The sequence below is a fragment of the Xyrauchen texanus genome, chromosome 25 (assembly GCF_025860055.1).
Source record: "Xyrauchen texanus isolate HMW12.3.18 chromosome 25, RBS_HiC_50CHRs, whole genome shotgun sequence".
Lineage (NCBI taxonomy): Eukaryota > Metazoa > Chordata > Actinopteri > Cypriniformes > Catostomidae > Xyrauchen > Xyrauchen texanus.
The window spans coordinates 21,563,928-21,583,201 of NC_068300.1; the positions used below are offsets into that span (position 1 = coordinate 21,563,928).

Sequence of the window (19,274 nt, forward strand, 5' to 3'; positions counted from 1 at the left end):
CTGTTCTCACTCAAAACCAACTGGATCGCTTCAGAAAAAATGTATTAAACCACTATGGATTACTTTTATGCTGAGTTTCTTTTTCTTTTTTGGAACTTTTGGAGTTCTGGTCAACATTCACTTGCATTGTATGGACACACAGAGCTGAGATATTCTTCTAAAAATCTTTGTTGTGTTAAGTAGAAGAAAGTAATTCATACACATCTGTGATGGCATAAGGGTGAGCAAAGAATGAGAAAATGTTCTTTATTGGGTGAACTAATCCTTAAAGAGCCAATAATTCAAAACATACTGTGGTTGGCACAATCCATGTTTATCATTGCTGCCTTTATTTAACATACTGTAGTCTGCGTCTAATTTTCTTTAACTTGCATAGATTTGTCCATGTTGGAATCTGAGTTTGATTAAATGCATAGCCTTTGACATCACCAAGATATGACTTAGCAAGCATTTTCTCCTCCCTTTTAAAGTTGACAAGCCTAACTATGTACAAATATGTTTAGTTGCATTTCATAAAGAGAATTTAGCATAAATTTTCCCCCTGCTGTCTGTGACCCTATCAGAAAACACCTGCAACCCATTTTTGGGTCATGACCCACCAGTTGAAAACCACTGCTCTACCTGATCTTGACTAATGGAAAATGAAGCTGAGATGGACAGTGGACTATTCAATGTTGCTCTTAGTGGGAATGAGGTTGTTGATTTGAGAAAGTGATTCCAGACTTCAGTCATTACCTTGCGTGATTTCTTATATCCAGACAGCACACACACAAAAAGAGCACAGGGGAAGGAAGAAAAAAATATGTTACCAGTGAAGAAAATACAAGAGTATGTCAGTACACACAGAACAGCATGCAGTAGACTATAAATAAGCCTGAGGAATAAAATATTCTCAAACATGATTCAAGCGAGACACTTAACATGCAGGGCGCAAATAAATAAATATATCTGTGTGTACAGTGCCTCAGAAACGAATGCTCAGAGTACATCAGAAAGGGCATAAAAGTCAGTCTATGTTTTACACTACTGCTCCCCACACTATTTATTTTTGCTTTGTGACATGGTATAGTAAGAGTCTGTTGAGTAGAACGACAGAGGCCATTGATGGAATATAAAAATATTTCTCGTGGGGTTTTCTGCAGACAGTGATTTAGAATAAGACCCTTCAGGTTTCTTTAGCTTTTTATGCTCTCATCCTATCATGCTCTTCTTTTAATAAGATTTTCCTTCCTCTAGTGCTGTAATGAAGCACAACTATCACAAGTAGGATGGTTTAATGATAAAAAAGGTACACTTTTTTTAAAGACTTGTGCCTACGCACAAGATTACATGGAGCTAATCACAAATTACACTATGTGGCATAACTGAAGGATGAGTGAGTTGTGAGTTGTTGGTATAAAAGAGCGGCCTGATGCCATTGATCTGCTGTTGTTCTTTGGGTTTGACATAAGCACCAACAGAGGACGCTGCGACTGATCTAAGAGGGTGCAGAACTGTACTGCGCGTGCAGCAAAATAGACAAAGAGTCATTTCCAAGTGGCAATTAAAAACAAATGGAGGGCACAGACAAAAGAACACATGCAAAAACGGCAGTTGCACAAGCGACCCACACATGCACGCCAGACCCTGCGTCAAAGGCATAACTTGCGTCCAAAGCCTTGCATCCATAAAAAGCACTGAACAAAGCATGATGGCCCATACCACTCAACACTGACAAAAACATATACAAAAGTATCATGGTATTACTATAGTTTTTGGACATGAACCATGGTAATACCATGGAATTCTATGAAGTATCTTGAAGTACTGTGGTATATGAATATAGTATAGTCAGTCAATATAGTCAGACAATACCATGGTATTTATCCAAGTGCCATGACAACTTTGGCACCTGAACTGTTCTTTAAAATAAGATTGATGAATTTTGATTTCTGAACCACCCTCAGTCTGCGGTGACATGGAGCCATGTTTTCCAGAATCATGGGTTTAATGGGGTAATTTGCAAAGAAAGAAACAGATCTAGATGTATCATACCGGTGCCTCTCCTCTGACTGGATCTTTGCCATTAATGCTTATCTCTCCTTTCCGGCTGGCCCGCTCAAGATTCACTGTGTTCCACTCGTTCAGCTTTATTTTCTCTTTACTCCTATAATCACAGACGAATATATGTGCACACACACGCACAAAGAAGTGGACGAACAAAAAAAAAAAAGTTAATATGCACCTATTTAGCCACTTGTGATTGACATTGTGAAGATAATTACAATCTAGTCATATTATCACTACAGAGAGAGAGAGAGAGAGAGAGAGAGAGAGAGAGAGAGAGAGAGAGAGAGAGAGAGATAGAGAGATCTGTGTTTACCTAATGACAGCAGACCCTTTGCCCAGATCATATCTTAACTCTAGGATACCATCATTCAGGGAGAGAGAGATGAAATCTCCTTTACCATCCGTCTTTTGACCATTGTAGAAGATCATGCCTTTAGAGTCATTGGCCAGCAGAACAATAGTCATGCTGATTTTTTGCCTATGGAAATATAATGAAAGCACTATAAAATTAGATATGACACTCCATCAGTGTGCATTATCATAACAAATATAGTGGCAGAATTAAGTACATGGACACTTTAGTTACACTTAAAAATTAATTAATGTATATGTATTATATAACAAAATATCAAACCTAATGGCATTTATTTTAAGATACCACTTCTTTAAACAAAATATGTAAAAAAAAATATTGTTTAGAATAATGACCAAAGTATTTGTACACTTTCTGGTTGATCAAAGTTAAAGGGATAGTTCACCTAAAAAGGAAAATTCTCTCATCATTTACTCACTCTCATGTAATTTCAAAGGTGTATGACTTTCTTTCTTCCGCATAACTCAAATGAAGATTTTTTGAAGAATATCTCAGCTCTGTAGGTCCAAACAATGCAAGTGAATGGTGACCAGAACTTTCAAGCTCAAAAAAAAATCACATAAAGTCATCATAAATGTAATCCATATTACTCCAGTGGGTTTAATCCATGTCTTCTGAAGCGATGCAGTCACATTTGGTGGTAAAATTATCAATATTTAAATCCTTTTTACTATAAATCTCTACTTTCACTTTCACATTCTGAAAGTGAAAGTTGAGATTTACAGTAAACAAGGATTGAAATATTAATCTGTTTCTCACCAAATGTGACTGCATCATGTAAGAAGACATATATTAAACCACTGGAGTAATATGGATTACTTTTATGCTGCCATTTTGTGATTTTTGTGCCCCACTCAATTGCATTAAAAGGACCTACAGAGCTGAGAAATTATTCTAAAAATCTTAATTTGAGCCCTACATAAGACAGTCAAGTCAACCTTTATTTATAGAGCACATTTAAAAACAACAGAAGTTGACCCAAAGTGCTTTACAGATCAAGCAAACAAAATATATAAAAACTGATTTAAAGACTGATTTAAAATGAAATATAAAACATAATAAAATAAGTAAAAAAAATAAAAAAAATACAACATCATGCATTAATCCACTTCAACCTATTCAATGATCTATTCAAAAGCCACTGAATAAAAATATATATTTTTAAGAAGATTTAAAAATGGCTAGTGATGAAGCTGACCTCACATGGAAAGGGAGACTATTCCAGAGATTTTGACCTATCACAGAAAAGGCATGGTCAACCTTAGATCTATAGCGGCAACAAGGAACCTTCAATAGAAGTTGATCAGAAGACCTGAGCGCTCTGGTGGGGGTGTAAGGGTATAGAAGGTCACTGATATATTGGGGCGTGAGACCATATAGTGCCTTGTAGACAAAAATCTAAATTTTAAAATCGACCCTGAATTTCACTGGAAGCCAGTGTAGAGATGCTAAAACCATAGAAATGTGATCCCTCTTTCTTGACCCTGTTAAAAGCCTAGCTGCTGCGTTTTGAACAAGCTGAAGGCAGGATATCGCAGTTTGGGGTAGACCAATGTACAATGAGTTACAATAGTCTAACCTTGATGTGAGAAAGAAAGAAATACATACACCTTTGAAATGGCATGAGAGTGAGTAAATGATCAGAGAATTTTCATTTTTGGGTTAACTGCCCCTTTAATAGAACACGTCAATAGATAATGTGCTAAACTACATCTGTAGTTACTCCGACAGGAAATTTGTGTGATCTTGAGGGGAACTGACTTTATACATCCACACAAAAAATTACACTGGTACCAGCTGGTTTAAAATAATTGCAGAAATTGTTAATTCTGAGAGAAGTTCTAGCATAATCTTTTGGCATATGTCATTCGGATTTAATGATCTAATGATGTACAATTCAATTCACCTGTGGCTAAAGTGTCCAAAAGTGTTATTTGGGCCATTGTTCATTCCAAAGCAATAGTCAAATTCTAAAGGTATACCTCAGATCCAGATCATAACGATGAAGGCCCTTGAGCTCCAGATATGAGTCCCCAGTGAAGTATGGAATGAAAGATCCTCCCTTGTCTGACACTGAAAAATATGAATCCATTATGGAGCACATGAGTCTATAATGCCTTGCAGATGTAACAAGTATTGTATGGGAGGGTTCCTCCAATTTAAAGACCAGACACTGCATATAGCCTACACAATCACACGTACACACACACACATACCCAACAACACACACCCAGACACAGCACTGCCACACAGCACAGAAAGCATCCAGCAGTAATTGCACAGGATTAGCACATACTCAGTCTGGGGATGGTAGACTAAGATTAAAAAGCTAATTAGATATTGTTTAACGCAGCAGCAGCTTCACTTTTGTACAGGGGGACACAAAACAATCACAGACACAACAAGGAAGTAAACAGTCAAAGTTGAGTGTGAGAAATGGCAGACTTCTTTTTCTGCACTGTATTTACATGAATGAAGCTTAACATTGTCTTCGTGTATGTTTTTGGGTTGCCACAGTATGCAAAGACTGGCATGTCTTAAGGTCAATATTAGGTCAAAAATGGTAAAAAAAGAAACAGCTTTCTCTAGAAACTCGTCAGTCAAGGACAGAAAGAGATGTGGAAGACCAGATGTACAACTAAACAAGAGGATAAGTACATCAGAGTCTCTAGTTTGAGAAATAGACACCTCACATGTCCTCAGCTGACCTCTTCATTGAATTCTACCCGCTCAACACCAGTTTTATGTGCAACAGTAAAGAGAAGACTCAGGGGTGCAGGCCTTCTAGGGCTGCACCTAACGATTATTTTTTTATTGCTTAATCTAACGATTATTTCCCGATTAGATTATTAACGACTAATTTGCTGATTTTTATTTTTTATTTATTGATTAATATAACAATTAATTAACCCAAAATAAATATAAAAACTTGTCTCATAAAACTTGTTTCAATATTTTAATAAATTATCTTCTCTTAAACAAACAAATGTACAAGAAACAAAGTGTGCGCTGCAGGGCATTATTCTGCACCAAAAATAGCCCTGTCTTAACTGGTAATCTTCATTTTACAGTCCAACATTAATTTTATTTTGGAGATATTTTATGTTGGACTGCTAAACTCGAGGTTGCACAATGTTTTGACATTCCTCCTGAAAGTGACTTGAATTTTACATTGGTTTCATTTATTTTGTTATTGGATTGCTGAATGTAGATTCATTTTATTTTATTTTGGAGCGATTTTAAGTAAGAACTTGTTCAATTCGAGTAAAAGGAAAGTGCAATCTACATTTAGCAATCCAACAACAAATTAAATTAAACAAAATGTAAAATTCTATAGCCGCTTTTCCTATTTAGGGTCATGATTAGTGCTGGAGCCTATCCCAGCTTTACAGGTAGCCAGTCCATCACAGGGCTAAGACTCATATTTGATGAGTTTTATGTTTTTACTGATTTCAATAATATGCACAATGTACATTTAGTTTTTTTTTATAAATGATCAAAATGGAACACTTCTGATTTGCCTGCAAATTTCAAAGCACTTGTTCAGTTTTGTTCATATATACCTACATGCATTGTAAAGTACAGCTTCTTAGCTTTAAAACAATACCTTAATACAATACCTTAACATAAGTTTTTATTATTATTATTATTATTATTCTGACAATTGTTTTTTCTTGGTGGGCCCATCCAAGCTTAAAGGGTTAATAATTGTGCAGCCCTGAAGGATCATACAATATGTCTAATAACAAACTCTTTAGGAAATGTAAATAAAAGTAAAATAAAAAAGCACACTACAATCATCGTTATATTCACAATATTGCCAGCAAAATCATTGCAATAATATTGTGAATATTCAATATATCGCCCAGCCCTAATAATACGCTTAATTTCCAAATAATGACTCCTGAAATAAATGAAATAAGGACATATAAAGTACATTTTTGTCCTCAATACATATGTTCTTGAGAGATAATGGGGAACTGTCAATATTGAAAGTCTGGTGTCTTCTAAATTATTTCTGATATCACATTTTTAAGCAAATATACCATGCTAATCTGTTATGCAACATTTTCTAAATCCGCTTGCATGTAAAATGTCCTTCTTTCCACTCCATGTACTGGGTTTTACATACTGCCCTCTTCCAGAAGGGAGCGCTCACCTGTTGTAATGACTGATTTTGCCATTTCAGAAGAGCAAAACAGTGCTGGACAGTCTCTTATCTGAGAGAGCCACTATCCCTGGACACTTTGCCTGACTGACTCCCCATTAATCATGATGCGCAGCTGACTGATAGAATTACTCATCTCATTGATTTAAGAGATTAAAAAAAAAACACTAGGTCTGATGGATGCTCTCAACTCATTGATTCTGGTTCAACTCAATTTATTTTAATCACCTGCTAATGGAGTCTTTTTTAGTGGAAGGTGACTCTCTAGTCCCTTTCATTTGACAGTTCTGGGTTGAGCAGGTGTGTATGTGAGAAACAAAGAGTGTTTCTAAACCTTTTATTTGTTCTCAGCTTTACCAATGCTTGCGGTATAAAACTTCTGTAGGAATTTTAATGAGGCTAGAGACAGGGAAAAGCAACAGAGTGCAAGTGCTAATGAAAGCTTTAAAATGGAAGCAGAACTGAGTTTCTCCACCCTGGTTAGGGTCCAGCTCCCTAAGGATGCCCCACTACTGAAATCTGCATGAAGAATCCCCCTTCCACCTACCATACGTTTGATCTTCCAATTCAGGATGTAAACGCAGACATAGTGTAAAAGGAAAAATAACTTTAAATTCCCTCCCAGATGCCGACACACCATATTATTAGCTGATAAAGCATATTTTACAATAAGGCACCCACAGTAGATGCCAACTGAAGTTAACTAGAGAGTTAACAATCTCACTTTTCCAATCTACTATAACCTCATCCTGTTTTTACCCCTCAATAATTCTACAGCAAATATCCAAGTCGACCCAAGTCGATCTCGGCAAAAATCAATAATGAAATAGCATCTGAGAAGTAAAAGTTATTTAGGTCCTTAGGATAGTCGATACGCTGATTAACTGTATTTTAACGAAGACGTAGTACTGTACCTTTTTCACAGTGCTTGCCTTCACGTCCCATTGGACATTCACATTTGTAACCTCCCTCTGGCAGGACTTGGCACCGTGATGACTGGTGACATTTATTGGGGTCGCAGGGGTTGTGGGCATCAGCACAGGTTGGACCTGTTAACAGAAATTTTCATTCATGAGACTATAATAGACGAGAAGCCACTGTGTTGGGGTTCCAACCAACTTCTTTTTCATTTTCATACAAACTAGCGACTAGTTAACAGGGTTGAGCGCCATTCAGAACTGAATTGCTTTTAACATTTCAATCCAATCCCCGTATTTGAATTGAATAAGCAGAATTGTAATTTGATTTGAAATTCAAAGGATTATTTTTATAATTATTAAACATGTCTCTTCTCAATTTTGATTGGTCAATTGTGCCATTCAATGTTCAGATATTTCAGAATAATAACAGAACATCTGGAGATAATGTGATATTTTGCTGGTCATCTGGGTATTGCGAGTCATCTTTCCTACTTCTTCTTTCACTCTGTGATCACTACAAGTAAGCTAATAAAATAATTCAAAATCAAATAAATATTTCATGTTAAATTTAGTATTTATCTGGCAAGTAGTTTAGTAGTAAGATGGTAATGTACTTCATTGCAAAATAAACACCTTTAGGGTGATCATGGACCCCGGTGCGGAGCATGTGTTATTTTTCAAAAACAACCAGCTGACAGTGCATTATATCTTAAATGTTTAATTTTATTTAACAATATTTATGTTATGGACCATAGTGAAAGAATATGTCATTTCCAAGAGTCTTTCCAAAATCTTCAAAATTCAGCCGAACAACATGAAGCAGGCTTGTAAGAATGAAATAGCCAATTGTTGTGTTGTGTTTGACTGATGAAATCTCTTTGTTGTGCAACTGAATTAAAAAAATTGCAATTCATTAAATCCCTCTTCTAGTCAGTCCATAGAGCAGAATGCTGTGCTTGCGCTCTCCTAGCTTGAGAGTCTGTGAAAATGCTTTAGGTCAGAGCTGCTGGTCTCATAAGAATCCTCCCATGATCACATGAAGTATAGTAGGAGATCACGCCACAGGTGGCAGCAACTGCATGCTGTAATGAAAGCTCCTGCTGTGTTCTGAGATACCAAGCTAGGTGTCTCGCTCTCTTATGCTCAAACTGTAAAGCTGTTCTATCACGGAGCCAGCGCAGCAACCTACCAACTTACAATCCTGCTCTTTAAACATTAAAGGTTATCCCACATATTTATCCCTCTAGCAAAATTCTTTGTGTGCTCTTCAACTTCAAAGGGTCTTAAATTTCTTGCAAACCTCATATGAAGAATTCTGCCAAACTTAATGTGGAAGATATTGAACTGTATTATAATAAAGGTTGTTCAATAAAGGCTTGCGAGCAGAAAAACTAAGCAATTTATGCTAAGCAATATTTCAGCAAGATGGAAAAAATATATATCTTCGATTTAAACAAAGAGAATATTGTAACTTCTGCCCTGTCGATGACTATAACAGATCAGGACTCCATCTTTATGCTGTGAAAGAGCAAAGATGGATGGAAGGGTAAATGCCAGATACAGTTTATATGAACTCTCAAAGATTAACTTACAGGAAGGACAATAACACACTAATCTGCTATGTTGAAGCAGACTTGTTGCCACTAAACATAGTGCATATTTAAAATCACTCTCTAAATATTTTACATAATTAGAAATGACTTTACAATGTATTGGAAGGCAGTTTGAAACTGTTGGAAATGATCTGCAGGATTATATGAATACACATATAAAAATATGGAAATGATCTTAAATACTGATGCAATACTGTGAAATAAAAGAATGGCAATATGTACAATCAGTCGATTATCGCAATTAATCGCATATTTTTTTGTAGTTAATCATGATTAATCGCAGATTTAGAAAGTACTGAAATTTGACAATTAAATTTTCCCGAGAATAAGCATTTATTTCCATCGTAGGAAAGAAAACAAAACAATATGTATCAACATAATGCTTTATTAACATTTTTCAAACAAAGCCTTCCACAGTATAAAGATAGAAATGCACTAAAATAGCACTAATTCAAGAAACATTAAACATTTTGCTATGTCTAAGTGGGAGGTTGACTAATTTAAATAACTAATCTCCACATCGGTTGAATTTTCATTGCAATGGGCATTAAATCTCTTAAGCTCTCATCCTTCCTGCAATCGTGAAGCTGCATTCATGATTTGCGTCAGGGTGGCAATGCCACAGTCAAGCGCCACTTTGAACTCCAATTGAAAAGGGATTGAAGACAAAAACATCTCATTCTGCATTTTGGTGTACTGTGGAAATTAAAATGCGCATTACATAAGCTGAAAAATACTTGATTTCTATCACAAATCCCATCTGGGCTTGTTTTGTAGAACAAATTGTCACTCCTTTTTACATTATTTGATCGCTGACATGGAAGTTCTGTTGTGTGTGTGTTTGTGGTGTGCGTCAGTGTAATGACTCCTGGCAGATATATTGCAAAGGTTCCGCCCTTCAAGCCAGTTTTTATGCCATTAACGGTATATGCGTTAAGCGTAATTAAGAAAAATGAATGAGTTTAACTTTGTTAATTAATCATATGGGTTAACACTAATTCTCACAGCTCTAATGGCAACACTTTATATCAATATGTTTTTATAAGCACAGCCCAACTAGAAAATAGAGCTTAAGTTCTTAAGTTGCACTGAAATATTTGATTTTCCTATTCAATTTGAGGGTTTTCTTTCCTTGGTGAGCATATTCAGGATGGGTGAAGCTGCATTTTTATTCCTCATGTGTTTGTCTACGCTGCCCTTTAAAATACTGGGCAAACACTTATCTGTCTAACCATACACGTAAGGCTAAAAATTGAGTACAAACATCCTTTGCCCTGCCTTGTCTCTTTATCAACACAGTCAAGTCCAGATATTCAGAATCGGAACAGCCAGTTACTGCACAAGCATTATTTTAAAATATTGCATAGATAAAGGAGAAATGAGGAGTAATTTCGGCACCAATGGCAGCACTGAACAATATTGCAACCTGTTTGAATTAAATCACTGGGAGCCTTGAACATTGCTGTGAGTTTGGGACAGAAATCCCTGTTTGTCCAAACAATGGAAGACAGTGTTTGAAATTTGTTTGAAAACAGAAATTACACACTTCACCTTTAAAGTAGCACAGTAATTTAACATCATATAGAACATTTAAAAGGTGCACCCACCAGAGAATCCATTGACACACTTGCAGTGGAACATCTCAGCTTCTTTGACCTGGCAGGAGGCTCCGTTCTTGCAGGGGTTCGGCAAGCAGGGATTGTTGCCGCATTCGCCTACACCCGAGCCGTACCGAACGCCACCGCCGTTCTCCTGCAGGTTATAGACATAATTGTTGACGTCCAACATGCGGACGCAGCCCACCAGGCCTGTATCCACCGACATCTTCTCCTTAACACTGCAAAACACACAAATCTATATGTTAGTACTCCTTAATTCCTTAACTAATAGCAAATTAAGAAATTTCCACTATTTTCGTGACTCAGAACAGATGGTAAAACACAAAATTAAATCTACAAGAGCTTGACTAGCGTTTCAAAACATCTCTGATTGATGCTAATCTGATTTGGCTATTTCTGCTCAAATCAGTCTTTCTGGCAGGTTCCTACAGACATGCACAGAAGATACCTTACAGTCAACACGTTAGGTAATTGCTCCCCATTTAGTTTCATAAAGGCTTCAAACTGGAGTAAGAGGCTGCTGTTCTCAGCTCTTTAGAGCCAGTCTGGAGTGTGTATGAAGAGTCAGGCTTCTCTTACTCTTGTATGATGTCTTCAGGCACTCCTCCGATGAAAAGGTCTGTGTCCAGGTTGAGTCCGTCGGTACCTGGGGGACTCTGTCCCTCGACGTTTGGCTCATTGTCCACGCTCAGCATGGCATTTCGCCTGTTACGGACTACCACTAGTTGATGCCAGCGACCCGGTCTTACCAGTACTTTACTGACCACTGAAGCTGTACCAGAACCTGTGTTAAATCTTCATGCAGGGAAGAGAAACAGAAGAGGAAAGGGTGTGAACAATAATCAAGAATTAATTACTGAGGAGAATCACAAATCTTGCTCTCTTTAAAATAAGAGAAATACTCTAAATACAATAAATTCTGGTCACGATTCTAATTCCGGTTCTTTAACAATTCCATTAATGATTCTTAGTTCTTCTAAGGAAGCACCTAATAATGGATCCTAACTATATTAGACCATTTATTGCTAGTATTTTGTTAGTATATATATATATATTATAACAAAAATGCTAAAAACAATATTATTTTTAGAAACATATTGTTTCAAAGTAAGATTTAATACAATAAAACTCTGTTCCTAATGTGTATCTTTAACTACATGTTGTCGAATTGAACAACTAGAAAGTAGTTACACTGATTTAGGTTTCACAAACATTAAGTACAACATAACACAATAACAGTTCTTAGCTTAAAATGAAACTTTTCACAACATGAAACCATTCAGTTTAAGCACTTTTTTTTTTTTTTAAAGGAACCGGTTCTAAATAAGAATGTATCAGTTACTTACCTGAGTTCTACCTTTCCTCCTACCAATGCCAGAGACAGGAAGTCCTTTTTGCCAGTTTGGCCATTATAGAGCAATATCCCTGTCATTTCTGATGCTCTGAACTCCAGGGCAATACGCACAGTATGGTAGGCTCTCATGGTTTGGAAGGCCAAGTAAGACTTGCCTCCAAAGGCTGGGATGAAGTACTTTATAACTGAGCAGGACAGAAGGTAGAAAACAGATAAAGCAGGTTATCAGATGGTCTCGAACAGGCCTCCAATTTCTTAACAGTCTGCTCTCCACTGTTAAGAGTCACAAACAACACTACTGAACTGTTGAAGTCTCCCTCAGATAATGCTGATAACCCTATCAATGGTGCAATGGGTAAGGTTGTGTTTGCTTAAAGTGCAAAAAATTCAGTTTAGAATCCCAAAGCCCAGAAGATTATTATTAGGGTTGTCGATTTAACACGTTAATTTAGTGCGATTAATTTTATGAAAAATAATCTGTTATAAATAAACACAATCGTGCCTGTTCGTACTATCGAAGCAGTTCAGCTTTGATGTACCACCTTGATGTTTAAGCAAATCTGTAACAGTTGTGGGCAGTCAGTGCTCCAGCTGTACAGGCAAAACGCTGCGCCAAACCAATGAACAGGCAGCATATTGCTTCCACAGTAACGCTTTTACGCTCAATGACAGCTGGGCCGAGCAAAACAGAACACTGGTATCTCGAGATGTGTTTTTTCACTTGACACATCCATCCTTTTTGTATTGTCGAAATTATTTACTTGTCTGTTGCCACAATATATGTGGGGGGTGGGGCTTATTATTCAACCAGTAAATAAGCCTGAGCCAGATTGAATGATTGGCCTCATAGTAACATTTTCACCACTTGTACCAGGTTCTTATACGCCCTACAATTGCATCTGTACATTAGTGTAAATCTGCAATGAGTGCATCTGCTTTGTGATTAAACCGGAAAGAAGCGTGAGATGCGGCTCAAGAACAGGAGATGTTTTTTCAGCATAAAACTCCTGACAAAATATATATTTTTTTAAAGTGGTGGGGACAAAATTGGCAAAGGCAAGAAGTGGAAGGAACATGTTCACAAGGAAATGACACCTATGGGCACATAATTTAATTAATTAGATTAAACATTTTAATAATTGTATTATTAAAGGTATTAAATGTAAAATTATTTTAATTATATACACAAATTATGTATATTTGGGTGCCTTTTTTCAGTAAATATTGATATGTGATTGAGATTAATTTGATGAATGAATCCATACATTATAAAATGAATTAGATTAAAAAATTTATCAATTGACAGCACTAATAATTCACATTTTTGAACCATGGGCTCCCTTAAGAATTTCCAGTGGGTTTTTAGAACAGTGATTTCGGTTTATGAGTAAAATAAGGTGTGTAATTAAAATAACTCATCAACTGACATTTTGTTCTACAACATCATTTACACACAGTCATACCTTAAATGTGAATTTTGAAGCCATTGTGTGATTCTATAGTTGCTATAGTGCTAATAAGCTCACAAGGACTACAATTATCACATTTACATGCTTGTTAACTGCTATTCTAAAAACCTAATTGAAAGTTCCAGAGGAACCCATGTCGAATACGCTTTCTGGGTTGGCCTACAAATTGACGTCATGATTGAACAGCCTTTTAGAGACCTAAAACAATGAGTAGTTCTTTGACAAACTGTATAGCATCTCTGGACTTTTCTCAGTGAGACATTTACATTCCAGACAGAGAATCCCCATGCTCAGATATTTATTAACATCTCTCGCTCTCTCTTTCTCTTTCTCGTCTGTCTCACGCCCTTTTCTCTAGAGAATGCAAGGCTGATGAAGTCTTTTCTCTTCATCACTCTTTAATAGAACGATTGATCAGAGAGTGTTTAGGGGCTGCTTACAGACCTTTAATTAGTGGCTTTTTTTTTTTTTTTTAACCTCACAGAGGTTTGATACCAGTTAAAGTTCAATGATGTAATTAGTGTCAATTATAAACTGACACGGGCTGCAAAAGGTAGTTTCATATCCCAATACCACCAACAGAGAGAATGAAGGGAGCTAACATTTCCTCAATATCACTGCTGGTCTGTAATTTGTGATGGAAAGTCCGTTTCTTTGAATTCCAGTTTCAAATATGGCTAAATGTTAATAATAAATAATCATATATAATTATGAATACTTCAATATTTAAGCAATAAATATTCAAATATAACTGAAATATTCAAGTATGCTTTTATTGTGACATTGTAAGGTGCAGGACTAGGGTTTATTTCACAAAATCTGTCAAGAAAATTTCCAGGTCATATTTTACCCAAAATCAAAACAAAGACACAATAAATTATATTAAGCTTAATGAAAATTGATCCTATTTTTAGGACAATAAAATATTTTTGTGACTCATTACTATTATAAAAAACAAAATCTAATTCTCATTATGATAATGTGAAAAATAAACATTGTTTAAATTTGAAGGTTTTATATACATCATGGTAGGATATGTTGTAATGTCTTTATGCTGATTTAAGTATATATGGGGGGGAGAGAAATGTGCCTAATTGTGTCACAATGCAAAAATTTTTAAATGTTCTAAAAATAAGCTTCCTTTTCTTTAGGCAAAACATAATTTCTTATTTGAGTTCTTTGGATTTTGTGACCTGGACATGTTTTTATTTATTTATGCATTTATTTTATCCCCTTTTCTCCCCAATTTGGAATGCCCAATTCCCACTTCTTAGTAGGTCCTCGTGGTGGCGCCGTTACTCAATCCGGGTGGTGGAGGACAAGTCCCAGTTGCCTCTGCTTCTGAGACTGTCAATCCGTGCACATCTTATCACGAGGCTCGCTGTGCATGACACCACTGAGACTTCACAGCATGTGGAGGCTCATGTTACTCTCCGTGATCCACGCACAACTTACCACGCACCCATTGAGAGCTAGAACCAATAATTGCGACCATGAGAATGTTCTCCCATGTGATTCAATCCTCCCTAGCAAATGGGCCAATTTGGTTGCTAAGGAGAACTTGCTGGAATCACTCAGCACGCCCTGGATTCGAACTTGCGACTCCAGGGGCGGTAGTCAGTGTCAATACTCGCTGAGCTACCCAGGCCCCCTCTGAACATGTTTTCTTGAGATCACCCATCTAAGTTGTCTCCGATTCTAGGTGAACTGCAATCTACAGCAGTTTTTTCTCTCTCGTACTGTAGTTCTAATCACCTTTCTCGCACACGGCTCCTCCTCTCCCAGCGGGACAGATGCAGGTGAAGTCATTCCCCTCCTCCTCGCAGGTTCCGCCATGACGGCAGGGCTGTGAGTCGCATGGTCTGGTGGCGTGGGCCACTGGCCTCATCTTCAGTGAGAATGTGGTGGTAGGGGCCTGAGTTGTAGTGGCGGTGGTCGGAGTGGCTGTGGTTGTCTTGCGGCTGGTGAAAACCTGCCTGGTGGTGGTGGGGCGGAGTGTGGTATAGGCAGCAGTAGGAGAAAGTGTGGTGGTGGTCGGAGTTGTGACAGACGCCACTGTGGTTGTGGTGGTGGTGGTGAAGAAAGGAACAGATGAAAGACCTAACAGAGAAAGAGAGAGAGAGGGAGAAACAGAAATATAGGTCATTGACAGAGTCCTGTGAGCGCTCATGATAATCAAATGTCAGCTTCAAGAGCAATCATACTCAACAAAAGAAGGCAAGAGAAAAAGAGTAAGCACACACACACACACACACACACACACACACACACACACACACACACACAAAAACAATTTAAACTGGGTTACCGTCAGGGTAAAAAATGTCCTTCATTGTAGTGAATTCCAAACTTTTCATCTGTTATGTAGCATTTGATATATTTCAAAATATTATATCTAAGCCTTTTAGTTAGTATCTAGGTTTAGTGCCTAAACAGTGAACCTGCATTGTCCTACAAAGGCAAAACATAGTAACTACGTCACGTAGTGAGTATTGGTGAATGTGTAGCTAATGTAAAGTGGTTTTTGATGAAAAAAAAAAAATTCTGAAAACAATACATGTGGAGAAAACACTACCAACAACTTTAAAATCTGAAACAGAAATGTATATAACGGCTGTGAATAAATTAAATAAAAAAATAATTAATCAAACAGTTTTCTGTGAGTAATCGCAATTAAGCAAACATTAAATAAAATCATAATTGACATAGAACTTGTAAGACATTGGTTAGTCATCATTTATTTTAATTATTTATGTATGTACATGTTAAATTGTTCAATTATTTGCAGATAGAGTTAATTAGACACACTTATACAAATATATAAATCTTTGATAAAATTATTTGTTTACATATAATCAGTGGACATGCCTTAATTAATAGTTGGGCAAAATCTTCTAGTGATTTCTAGTGACTTTTAAAATAATATGACAAAGGGGCAGATTCAATTCATATCAAGCTTTATTGGCAAGATAAACCTAATAATAATAATAAGATAAAAAATAATAATATATTTTACTGGTAGAAAGTACAGAGCTGTTTAATGTATTATAGCAGAGCTAGAATTTACAGCTACTGTTGATGTGATTTATTGGTAACAGCTTGAGATTGAGAATTTAATCGATTAATTGATTCAAGTATTTGATAAATGGATGATGTTATATGTTCTTATATGGTTAGCAATAAAATATGCCCTTGGAAGTGACCCTGAAAATCAATTGTACCTGAAAGGGATTGTTCACCCATAAATGATGTCATCATTTACTCACCCACACGAGTGGAACACTAAACGCAAAATGTTAGGGACTGACTTTCAATGCATCTTTTTTCCATACAATGAAAAAGAATGGAGACCGAGGCTTTCAGTATCTTACATGCTGCCTAACGTCTTCTTTTGTGTTCCATGGAAGAAAGAAAGTCATACGAGTTTGAATCGACATTAGGGTGAGTAAACAACATCAGAATAGACATTTTTAAAATATCACTGGTTACCATAGTTGGTGATGCGAACATTTTCTTCCTCAGGCTTCTTCACAACAATACCAGTGTCTTTAGATGCCTTGAGTTGTTTGAGAAGAGCTCCCTCGATATCTTCCACATTGAACCTCGTGTCTGCAGTATGAGAACATAACATTAAACAGAGGCAAGTGTGAACATATTACACCAGATCTTGAGGACACACAAACCAGCCCTCCTCTGCCCAACCCCTTCTCACTTGACATAACATACTGCAAATATATACAGCAAAGCCTGCGTGTAATAGGCTTCTGGGAGAAGCTGCTATTGAACCGGCAAGCGTTTCAGGGACGTTGTGATGAAACACTCTAATAACACTTCCACAGATGGCCCTGTTACTGGCCACCACAGACTGCCTTTATGACAGGTGCTTGTGCTAGAATAGCACTCTTGTGCTGCTGAAGGGGACCAATAAAAAGAGAATAGCGAAGGAGATTTTTATCAGCTGGTAAGAGATGCTTGGTGGGTCTTAAAAGCATAAAAAGAGATGGGGGCTGAAATAAAGCAGCTCTGGCTGATAACTTACCTCACTAAAAAGGGCAAACTCTTTGACCACTCCTATAGAAAAGCGCCAGAAAGAAGAGAGCAATATCTTTAGGGATTTCTTTACACAACTTAAACGATTCATGCTGTGCTGTTGAATTATCTTTTTCTCAAACATACAAGGGAGTTTTTATTTGCTTTATATTTTCTGCCGCAGGCATGTTTCTAAAGGAATGTAGACTGAGGGAATTTTTATGTGAGTCTAAGTTGGGCTTAGAAAAGCTTTGTGAGTGAGAGCAGCTTCTGAAATTAATTAGAAGCAGCTTGAACGAAGAAATAAAAAAATAATAACAGAACTGCGAGGAGGAGGAGGGCGGGGCCAGGCCGTGATGGTGCATGGCAGGCGCTGAATTAGCTGATCAGCAGGAGAGCGAGATAAAGGGGAGCCAGAGGCACCAGTTCGAGGGAGAGAGAGAGACACACACATGGCCGTGTTGCATGTGTGTCTGTGATTATGTTTGTTTAATGTTGAGTTTCTTATTAAAGTGTATGTTTATTGTTCAGCTGGTTCCCGCCTCTTCCTTGCCCACCTTTTACCTGTTACAAGGACATTTCAAAGGAAGGCAGTATGAGTGACAAGGGAGGGCTGATAATTAAGAACACTTAGACCTGCTTAGGCAAACAGTCGTTTACTTATGAGGCTTTGGAGTTACTTTACCTGGGTCAAAGTGGGCCTCTACTAAGGCTATTATGGAGTTGCTAGGGGCCAGATTCTTCACACGGACACTCTGGAAGTCTTTCTGGACATCAGATTTACGGAACAGCTCATTCAGCTAGAGAAAAAAAAAGATTAAGGCAGAGAAAAAGAGGTAAAAGTCTAAAGTGCAGCCCATGAAACTGGTAATAAGCTTGATATGTTGATCTAGTTCTTGTTAATACCAAATTCTTCCACAGGATGAGAAAGTGTGTAAGTAAAAAAACTCTGCTCATTCCCATTGGGCCTGGGTGCACAAATTGACATTTAACTACAGCGCAGAAGTAATTACATAAACACATTTCCAAGGCAGCAGTAAATGTCAAGTTACAAAGAATGCCCATTTAGAATTGGTTTAGCTTGCAACACAGTACATATATTAGGAGCATTCACAAATTTTGTGCAATGTGAGAGTGGCTAGACTTACTATGGACTCCGTAAGAGTAAATAACCACCAGGAGACCTGTATCTTCAGTACAAATAGGCTATTTCACAGGGCTACAGGATGCCAAAATTCACTTCATAGCACCAAACTGGTCTAGACTAGAGTAAAAGAAGTGGTTCGCAATGAGGTTGTACAAACAAGTCGATTACTATAGTGCAGAAAGTGTAAAAAAGAAAAATCTGCAGATTCCGTTTTGGTTACAAGCAAATCATGCTGTAGACATTTAGGACATTTTCTCCAAATCTCTCTACACACACACAGAGACACTCTCTGTTAACGCAACGTTGAAGACCACTGATGCTGCACGCCTTATGGTGATTTACATAAGGTAAACAAAGGTGACTTGCCAACTGCTTTTTAGATGACATGTAAAAATTATTAGTCGCACACGCCCTAGTTCTCAATAAGGTTCGCACTCAAACCACTTCTGTAGTTTGTCTTTAGTGCTTTCCGACGTGTGTGCACCTTCTGTTAAGAGTGCCTCAGCTGGAGGCATGTTGAGTACCCCATTCAC

The 19,274-nt window shown here is 37.2% G+C and overlaps 1 protein-coding gene across 4 annotated transcripts in view; it reads right to left on the bottom strand.

Moving 5' to 3' along the window:
• LOC127618731 (agrin-like) overlaps positions 1-19,274 on the bottom strand; it is a 318,903-nt gene that overhangs the window by 18,399 nt on the left and 281,230 nt on the right. For all 4 annotated transcript variants that reach the window (XM_052091344.1, XM_052091343.1, XM_052091346.1 and 1 more), the window contains 10 exons: positions 18,280-18,394; positions 17,055-17,174; positions 15,321-15,665; positions 12,089-12,281; positions 11,322-11,537; positions 10,731-10,960; positions 7,505-7,639; positions 4,405-4,495; positions 2,363-2,527; positions 2,035-2,146 (listed from right to left, as the gene is read on the bottom strand). In XM_052091344.1, the coding sequence (XP_051947304.1) occupies positions 2,035-2,146; positions 2,363-2,527; positions 4,405-4,495; positions 7,505-7,639; positions 10,731-10,960; positions 11,322-11,537; positions 12,089-12,281; positions 15,321-15,665; positions 17,055-17,174; positions 18,280-18,394 (1,722 nt within the window). The remainder of the gene's footprint in view (positions 1-2,034; positions 2,147-2,362; positions 2,528-4,404; positions 4,496-7,504; positions 7,640-10,730; positions 10,961-11,321; positions 11,538-12,088; positions 12,282-15,320; positions 15,666-17,054; positions 17,175-18,279; positions 18,395-19,274) is intronic.